At 43.2% G+C, this 10,540-nt stretch overlaps 1 protein-coding gene across 1 annotated transcript in view; it reads left to right on the plus strand.

Annotated features, from left to right (window-relative positions):
• Positions 1–7,551, plus strand: part of LOC135492408 (mucin-4-like) — a 66,076-nt gene extending 58,525 nt beyond the window's left edge. The window contains exons 4-7 of the mRNA XM_064778882.1: positions 1,766–1,875; positions 2,608–2,853; positions 4,369–4,661; positions 6,249–7,551. Of these exons, the coding sequence (XP_064634952.1) occupies positions 1,766–1,875; positions 2,608–2,853; positions 4,369–4,661; positions 6,249–6,772 (1,173 nt within the window). The 3' untranslated portion in view covers positions 6,773–7,551. The remainder of the gene's footprint in view (positions 1–1,765; positions 1,876–2,607; positions 2,854–4,368; positions 4,662–6,248) is intronic.
• The last annotated feature ends 2,989 nt before the right edge of the window (positions 7,552–10,540 follow it).

A 10,540-nucleotide genomic window follows, 5' to 3' on the forward strand; every position in this document is an offset into this window, starting at 1 on the left:
AATTTAGTGGAAATTTTGACAGAGGCTGTCAAGCATAACAACCAACATTTATAATTGCATTTCTGCTCGTTGCCATTGTGTTACCTTTTTCGTCGTGACAGATCATATCGAGTTAAGTAGTGGTGTTATATCTTTGGTTTTCGTCTACCACCTCTGAGAGCATGGGTTCGAGATCACAATCGGTCGGAATGAGGCAAGTTAAATTCATATCAATCGAAAAGAGATCAGCAAAGACGCACACACCCCATCCAAATCCTTCGAGTTTTTCTGTAAGACCCTTCTCGGCTTCACACTAATATTTATTACCATATCGGCGATCATATTAGTTCAGTAAACCATATGTTTATTGACTTGGTTTAAAGGGACAACTTCGGCGTGAGACCAAGATGGCCTGGAGGATAATTTGTCTACGCGCCGCTAGATGTAGCGTCATGCTAATGCCTAAATCTATAACGATATTCGGTAATATCACGAGAAGGTTTTGAACGAGGCTTGCGAATTCAGATATGCCCACGCTTACATTCCGTTCTGGTGAAGTTCATTGCGGTTTTAACGCTTTTTCGACAGTCCTGCTTGGAGAAGTCACGGTCGTGATGGAAGCTATTTTTGTATCGATAAAGCATCTATCTCATGCCAAAGTTGTCCCTTTAACTCTCGCCACAGGAACGATGATTTCCGTGTAAGGTCAGCTACTAGGGTTTCTCGCTCATGAATGGTGTAAAGGTTAGAGGGATTCTATTTCATTATCTTATTGATTCATTTATGGAATTGCCACTATTCGTTAGTTTTGGCGCATCAATATAACAAATGCTGGAACCATGTGCTGGACCATAAGGGGTGGAATAAAAACATCAGCGTCTATCACCTCTGAGATCACCGGTTCGATTCCCGTTCCCGGTGAACCTAAATGAATCGTTAATCCATACTCGAAAATAATCATTTAAACTTAGATGTGGGATGGAAAGAGATATCATCATGAAGGGTTAAGTGTCTCGCTCTTTGACACTGAATCAGTTATGTTACCGAAGGGGAGTCGAACCCATGACCTTCGGGTCCTGAGCCCGATGCCTTAAACTTACCCCCAACCACACATAAACACAATGTACGTGGCAGTACACTTTGATTCCTGCTATGTTGAGATTAATTTCTGATATAAAATCTGCCATGGGGATCCTGCCAATGATGGTTATAGAATTCGCATGATGTCAGGTTGGAGCAAAAAGTCTGATTAAGGTTGTCATGGTTCAACCTCGGGGCTTAGTGTCAGTGCATCCGATGGAAAGATAGCATTGATATGGCACCAGCGATTAACCATTCCGGATCAGATGTTAGAAATTGGTCAAGTGCCATTTTTCTCCAATTCGAAAAATGGGCCTGACTACATAAGGCTAAGGGAAAATGCATTAGGACAGCAAAGTTAAGTGTTGCACACTGTGGGTTATCGGCCATATCAACCATTTTTATTGCATCCGTACAACAATAGACCTGAGATTGCTATATGGTGATGTTTCATTGACGTGTTCCACAGTGGGACTGGTGGTATAATCCTACGGTAGAGTTAAAAGAATTCAAGCTTCGCCTGATACAGTGTCTATTATCTTTAAACAAAGCCCGCTCGCACCTAGGCCTAAATTCCCATTGTTCTGCTATCTTATCAAAGGGTGATGAGGGCAAATCTTGATAACATCGACCCCCATGAAACAGCTTCCGTGAGGGTCGATAGGCCTAAGGGCAAATACGTGTAATGGAGTGTTTGTTATTTCAGCGTTGGAATGACGAGTACCTGAGGTGGGACCCGGAGAGGTTCGGCGGCGTGAGCACCATTTGGATCCCGGTCACTAAGATTTGGATTCCCGATGTGGTCATCAGTAATTAGTAAGTCATTACAGCAGAAGGGGTCACAGTCAAAATGAGCTAAGTGCCACATAGGTCGTTTTAAGAGTGATATGTCATAATGTGAAATATGTCTATTTTCTAAAATCAAAAGATAGAGAAGATATAAAGGTCGTTTGGGCTCTGATCTGCTCTTAAGTATACGGTATGTATAAGACAAGAGGGAAATAACATGCTGGGCCCGTTGCGCAATCAGTGTTAAAAGTAACATTGGTGTAAAGTCCTTTACCTTCCTATTGTAAATGACATTTACTGTAGGACGTCACGATTGGTTTAACCACAGGCTGTAGAAAGATACAGTCTTGGGCCCTAAATGGACAAAAGGAAATTTGCATTCTAGTCTAAGCGTTACAATCGAACGACACGTAATTAGCATCCTAAACTACAAATGTATGCAATACGAATTAAATCAGACAGAATTACCACCCTAGATTACACCTGTATGCGTAGCACGTATTGAACAAGAGGATGTGCCCGTCCTAAGCGACTGATGAATGCGGTACTGGTCCAGCAAGACAGAATGACAATGTCCTAAATTAAAGCGAATTTCGCACGAGAAATACCATGCCCTTCCCGCGCCTTTATCGGCAGCAATGGAATTGATGGATCATCAAGTCATGAACGCGAATTTCTGAGTGTAACCCTATTGCTGGCCTTATTCTCTACATGTTCATCAGGCCGAAATCCGGATTAACGTATATAATTTTCTTCCAGCGCTGACGATAGCTTTCATGACCTGATGCACACCAATGCAATCGTAAAGAACAACGGTGATATACTGTGGATGTTCCCGGCGGTGACTAAGACCTACTGCACCTTGGATGTCCGATACTTCCCCTTCGACAGCCAGAGTTGCGGCCTGGTGTTCATCTCGTGGACGTACTCGGGCTTCGAGGTGGATTTGGCGCAGGACAGAAACTCTACCAATACTATTTATTATACTCCTAAAAACCAGGAATGGTAGGTATATCATTCATTGTGTTATCGCTGCCAGCGCCCTTCAAGAACGATCATTTGTTTAATCTTATTTTTGGATGGTGCTATTCTACGCGCACACTTAAAAAGGGTGTTTCAGCTTTTGAAAAAACTTTACGGGTTTTTCGGCCATCACAAATATGCATCCCAAAGAGGTATTTCAGCGAAGGAAATCAACCCTTTGAAGTTTTTCAGAATCTGAAACCCACTGGGGTTTTTTCATTTTATCTTAAAACCTCTTCGTGCTATTTTTTTGTGTTGGCCAAACACCTTTAAATGTGTTTTCAAAAGCACAAAAGCTTTATTTCTAAGGGTGTTTGAACTTGCTTCTCTGACTTATTGATTGCCGGCCAGGATCAGTCTCCACCAAATCGCTACTCAAAGTTTCTTAATCACCTCACGATGCTTCCTAATGTACAAATCACATTAAACGCTTTGGATCGAAGATCAGATATTCAGAAAGCGCAAAAACATCCCGTAAAGTGTCTTAACGAACGATTTCTCTTAAGGTTAATGAAATTAACGCCGTGCTGTCAAAGCTGCCTCTCATGGCTTCGGAAAGACTGTGCATTTCAAACTTAGTCTGTGTGTGGTGAATCCGGCTTTCTTCCATTGAGCGACAAGCGTATAGCAAATTCGGTTTGAACATCACCGATATTAAAATGTTCGAGGGGCATCAAAGCTCCTGGCAGAATGTTGACATCGGCATGACTGTAAACAAACACATCATTTCAATAACCATGTATCTTTACCGTAGGCGAAAGTAGTCTACAGGGTAAACCAATACCAGTGAGAGGGGATTCAGGTGTTAAGGTCTCACTCAACAGTTTCGTCAAATTCATCAGGCGTGACGTCAGACAGGCCCCTGTTGTGACACACTGCAAGGCGTCATTTAGAAACAAATACTGACACCAGATACCTTAATCTGCACACCTGCCGACGCGCTCAAGCTACGCTCTGTGTCACTGCATGCCCCAGCCGCCTTACGAAATCATTGCGCCTATAACATTTTCATTGATAGGTGGCAAATTCCTGTTGCTTTACCTCACTAAACTGTTCAGCATTAAAGAAACCCGATTCATAGGAACACGCCAGTTTTAGTTAGGGGATGGACACTTTCCGCCGATTTTGAAACTGTGGAGTGAAACCTTAGACACAACTTGATCTACTATTGGATTAAGAGAACGAAAGCGGGCTATCAGGTTCATATTCATACGTCTGGTGTTTGATATCGATGTTTGATATGAGTGCGTGTATGCACGCAACACGTTTTGAGTAGCAATAAAACACCCTCTCTCGCTCTCAAATATTATAATGGCTAAGGCTATAATGCTGGACCTGATTGTTAGAAAGCATTTTAGCTCATACCATGGTCGTTTCATGTACATCAATGCACATGTAACAGCATGGCACCATGTTATATGCTTCCTTACAACCGGGCCCTGGTGATCTGCAGCCTCTTTCGAAAGCCCTCAAAGCCTACAAATTTCTCCTTTTCAGGGATGTGTCAAAAATAAGTGTTGAGACCCACAACAAAACGTATATCTGCTGTGCCGAGCCCTATCCCGACGTGACATTCACTATCCACATGCAGCGGCGTAGTCTGTTTTACATCCTCAATATGATCTTCCCCTGCCTGCTGATATACTTTGTCGCTTTCCTCGGGTTCTTCCTTCCCATTGAGAGCGGTGAGAAGGTCAACCTCGAGATCACTATTCTACTAGCGCTGGTGGTGTTCCTGCTGATAGCCGGCGAAACCTTGCCCCCAACGCCGGATGCAATACCTATTTTAGGTACGTTACCTCTGCCGTGGTTGGCCAAGTCTTGTTGGCAATCGCAGGAATACCACACGCACTTGTAGTTAGGACCTCAAAATAGTTTTTTTGTGAGGGGCTGGGGTATGATGCATAGGTCTTGGTTGCAAAATGTGGTTGGTATGCCAAAGGGCTGCTTCACCACCTGGAGGGGGGGGGGGGGCTGATGCAGATATCTTGGCTACAAATGAGGGTGGCATGCCTAATGGATGCTTCACCGCCCGCATGTGTAGTTTGGACCTCAATCAGTCGTTTTGTTCGAGGGTGTATCGGGATCTCGCTACACATGTTGGTGGTGTTGGCAATCACCCAGTCCTGGAATATCAGCACCACATTTTCCGAGGGCATACCTCGTGGATAGGGATGATATCTCCAGGATCCTACCGCATTCAGGGTATGTCCTCAAAGTGTTACGAGCCACAGGCATGAGTAATTTCTAACCACGCTGGCTGATTTTCATGAACCAACGTACAGTGATATCAAGCCGGAAGACAAGTTTATTGCTCATATCCTTTTGTCATACCGCTTTTTGCAATTCTATTTGTATCGGCTATACTCCGTCGGTATTCAAATGTGCACTTGTCCAACCTATATAACAAAGTATATAGTCAGTGTACATTCCTGTCGGTATAGCAGTGTATGCTCGTAAAACTCCACAGTGAATTTGGTCTCCTTGGATGGCGTATTATATAGGTCGCTAGCTTCCAGTGAGTATAGTTGGTATTTATGCTGATTGCCGGCAAGACCAAGCACTTGTAATTCATCGTCTTCAAAGGGTGTAACAAAAATGAATAACATCAATTTTTCTGGGCTTAAACAAACGTTAGTAAAAGAGGAGGAGTTTATGGTACCTAACTACAGTGTCGTGTGGTGTTCCTGTTGATAGATAGTCTGTTTGAAGTTCTGTATGCCAAAGTTTCAATGCCAAATTCGCCTGGGTCGAGCCGTAAGTATAATACCCAATGTGAATGTACTGTCCGTGGTCGTCACTGTTGCTGAGTCATGCTGTCAGGAAAACAGCAGAGTCGATTAGACATCCTGAAGACACATAAGTTTAAAGGGAACTGGAACCGCCGAGCGATTTATTCAACTTTTCGACTTTCACCGCCCGAGAAAGTCAAACTTCCAACTTCCTATTCGAGTTCAGATTTGTAGCTCCGCCCCCAGTGCCCGAGCATGCGCAGTTCAATTTGTTATTATTGAGAATCATGTGAGAATCACGTGAGTCATGCGATCTTTCATTCATGAGTTTTCGCAGTAAATTCCATAGTAGTGATGTCACTCAATGATTGACAGCTAGGCGCCATGTTTCATTCATGCCTCGTTCTGATCACCCGATACGCGGGAAATGAAAACGAGGTCATACGAACTGGCTTGGCGGTTTCAGTTCCCTTTAACCTGCCCGATCGTAAGTGAGAGCACGTAGATCTGCCAACTTAAGCGGCTAGTCATATTTGTGATGCTACATCCTTATCAAGAGCGCTGAATCTTAGGGGGCACCAGAAAGAAAAGGCATTGCATGCTTAGACTAACCAATGCTAGTATACTACATTGTTTCTGTTTCAGGCATGTTGTATGGTGCCACCATGTTGATGGTTTCCGTTGCTCTTGTGATGGCCGTGACCGTAACAAACCTTTATCTCCGCCGCCATTCGGGCCAGCGCGTCCCGTACTGGCTAAGACGCTTCCTTTATAAAATATGCCCGCGCGGCAGGCGGCGCGACACACAGGACGGGATCGTGCGACATAGGAGAGAAACTCACGAAGTGATAACGTTCAAAATGAACCACGAAAATCACAGGGACGCGGAGACGCGATTTGACTGTGATGGCGAAATGACGAGCATGCATAGTGATATTGAGAGCTTGGAGCATAACCGTAGGGGCAGCCACTACATCAAGGCAGTACAGACCCCGGACCACACGGAACAGGAACAGCTATTCGCTGAGGAGTGGTCCATGTTAGCTAAGTGTGTCGACAGAATTTTCTTCTGGTTGTTCTTCATTCTGAGTGCAATATTTCTAATTGGATTATTTTCCAAAGTTCCTTCTGATTCTCTGAGTAGCTTTGACTCGGGTAGTCTTATATGATTGTTAATAACATTTTTTAGTTTTATTCGCAGTGTATATTTATGATCAATGAGCAAAGGTTAACTGTTTGTATTAGATCTATTTACAATATAGGCTCTTGCACTTAAATAAAGTCAATGTTTTTTTATTCGAACCCCCTCCCCTCCCCTCACACACTGGTCTCAATGCATTTGTCACAACCTACACTTAACTTACAATATTTCTGTCAACGGCGTGAAACAAATCAGACCTCCAGCCCTCTCCTCCCCCTCATACCCAAATAATACCGTTAAGCCCTTCTATGGCACCGCCCAAGAAAGTGGTCCTTGTCCGATTCGGACGAGAATCAAGCAATTAACTTTGCCTGGCCTGGTTTGTGTTTTTGATCAGGAAGGAAACACAATGTAATGTCGGATATCACTGTCTTGGTGTCTTCCGGAGACGTATGGCGAATCCTCTCTGATGCCAGAATTAGAGAAGAGAAGATAGGACGTCATGATGACAAGTTAAAGGTTTTTCTATGATCGCACTACAAGTTGAGAATTTAGGGAGAGTACCTTTCCGAGGTCGGTTATGCCGAGCTACTAAGCATCACGGTGAGTAAAGGTATTGGTTTACTTTACAACACAATAGAAACAAGGCCCTCCCATTACAGTGTTGGATACAGAGAAACCTCGGCACGTTTTGTCATTTTCACAAATCCAAATATTAATGTATATACATGTAGTTTGTTTCAAATAATGTACATAAAGTATATATACGATGATATTGTTAAATTTATAGTTGTAGAGAGTTTTAAAGAGAGATTAGACATTTATAAAGAAAGCCACGTTGACTCATTTATTACTTCAATAGAACCAGCCTTGGTGAGCGAGCCAACAGCTCTGTCTCCCAGCAAGTCTTTGCACATCCTCCTTACGCATGACCGCAACTCTCGTTATGGCGTCTGCCCGCCCCTGCTTGAATAAGCCACCATTGCTTCCGAATGGCCTCGACTTGAAAAATGGCGGCTAATTCAAGCAAGAACAGAACCACGTCATCAAATATATACTCCCGGTCCTGCGCAAGGAGGATGCCGAGTCGACTTTGCCCATAAAATGAACTGATTCAAGAATCTTCGGACACTCGGACTATCAAAGAGCTTTTGAACCATACTCCAAAACAGCGATAATATTCAAGTAGATTCTATGGCAGGACCGCCTCATCACACTATACTATCACTGCTCAAGGTGCATGCTTTTGAACAGGTCTGAGAAAAGTGCTGCGCACGTCGCATATTAATTGATAATTGATCGGTCGTAAAACACAAAGAGACTTGACAGAGATCCATCACCTCGTCCAAGTCGTTCCTTTTGTCTGGGTCGCTGCATTGAAGGCAGCCAATTAGTCCTATCTATTGTGACAGACTAGACACGTCATCAATGCGTCTGCTTTTTACCTTTGATCGTTGCATCCAGTAGTCTGACTTTGATAAGGGTCAATTGATTTTGTAAAAGCTGGCTGCAAAAGATCATGTTGGGAGCATCATCAAGGGCCGTCTATTGACGAGTGAGTAATCATTGAAGCGGCGATATTTCTCCGTAGTGACGAATACCGGGCGGTTAAAATGTCAAGCTAAAGCGCTGCTCTTGCAAAATCCTCTTTAAGATCATTGAACATGTTCGTATGACGGGAACATGCTCGAATTCGTTTTTCTTACAATCCGCCGAGCCTGACGTGGTCACCTGGTTAAAATGACATCATTGCACATGTAACAACATGTCAACAGAATGTTGTGAGCGAAAATGCTTTCAAACAACCGGGCCCTGCTCAAGTGATATTTGTCATTATTAGCCACGTGTTAAAAAAACAACATTGCTCTTGTCGAAGAAATTCAAATTACACGTACAAGAAAGACTCCTTTCTCAATTTGGTAGATCAAAGGAAACATGACTATTTTCAGACAAGTTACGCCTGTCTGATATCATTAGACCCCCGTGGACCAAATTAAGTGCACGTCAACAAGATATTTATCACGGTTATCAGCACCAAGTTGATATCACTAACCTTATTAATTGGGAATTAATGATGGCTATCAATGCTGATGAGGACGGGAATATGATAGACTCGTCTGTCCGGGAATAGAAACAGCTTCATGCATGATTGGGCATGTCAGTTGAGCAGTGCTGATGCCCGGTGTAGAAGTTTAAAATGTCCTAGGATAAAATGTCCGGGAACAAAGGATTCTATTATGCGCTTCAATCTCTGAGCTATTGACGGTCAGGGTCTCTATAGAACCATATTGCAGAATACAATAGGGCCGGACACTTTTTCCAGGGGGGACACTTTTTACTTTTACACCGGTCGTGGAAGAGAATCGCTCGAAATCATAGAAGAAAACCGGCCGGTTTGACATTCTCCAAGCGGATCGAAGGAGACTCTCTGTCACACCGGACTTCAATAAACCTCGAGGTCCCGGATGGACCACGGGCGTGACTGGCGTGTGTTGTTATCCAAAACGGTTTTGTAACGGGACGTAGCGACAGACTGACTCTTGAAAAATCTAAAAATCGAAACAGAAAGATATGTTTCAACGTCGCCCGATAGTTTAAAGATAAGTTTAGGGCGTAGTTAAAATGCCCGGGAAGGTTACCAAAGTTACATACACTGTAGTTGACATAGCGTGTCTGTGGACTGTGTGTATACCTCATCTTTGGCCACGTTGGCAGTGGCGATGTCCGCATAAAGCCATATGCCGGACTTCGGTGTTGCGACAACAAGAGGCCCACGGGAGATTCACAATGCATTTCGCGTCACGCTTATGAGGACGAACTTCTTCGTCGTAGAGAGTGATATCTCAACGCCATTTGCAACATGTGCTCTCTTGTCGTCTACCGTATCGTATGGAAACACTAAATGATGGGAGAACAAAATTGCCAGTGACCTTGGGTTTAAAGATTCAACAACATAGCGAATGTTGTCAAATGAAGTATTTTTTATTATAGACTTGAAACTGGAAATATTTTTCTCGTTTTTCATCGAATGATTTCTTTACTATAGAAAAGTGAACCGATTACATTATATTTACAACAGAATATCTAGCTGGATGTATGAATAACATAACTAATACATGGAATAGAGTGATTTATGTACACACAAATATGAATGAATATTGCACATTTACAAGCGATTCTTTTATAATTCTTTTACAATATTTCGTTCTTTACAGTCGATGATTGTTTACGCTGCCTTTTTTTACATGTTATATACAATTGAGAGTAAAGAAAAAAGCAATTCGGCCATGTGGCGGAGATAGCTAGGTCTGGCGATCTCCATTACCCGTAAATCTACGCCAGAAGACTGGCATACACTGGCATGCTAGAAGGTAGCGACGATAGCATTCAGTAGCGAAAATCTCCTATACTTTCTTGCCTGACTGCTCAGTGCCACAGTACCTCTCATCGCTTTTGATCTAAAGTAATTCAATGGTTACCTTTGCCTGACCGGCCGAAGGCCATTCACAAGGATGTATTGCAATCATTACTCCTGGGACTAACGAAACCATTCAATGTCGTTATTCGTGATATATGGCGGCATCAGTCGGTGCCAACACTGGACAAAACAAAATGATTGGACCACCGACCCATGAAATTACTACCTATCCTTGGGGCATGCGCGATGATACTGTGACAACGGTCGTGTAGGAAACGAACAAAAAAGTAGACCAGTGCGATGAAAGCAGATACGCAATTGCTCCAGCTAAGTTAGAGATAACAGTCCTGTTGGCGGTTGCATGCGTTCACAAGTCGT

This window comes from Lineus longissimus, chromosome 8 (assembly GCF_910592395.1).
Source record: "Lineus longissimus chromosome 8, tnLinLong1.2, whole genome shotgun sequence".
Lineage (NCBI taxonomy): Eukaryota > Metazoa > Nemertea > Pilidiophora > Heteronemertea > Lineidae > Lineus > Lineus longissimus.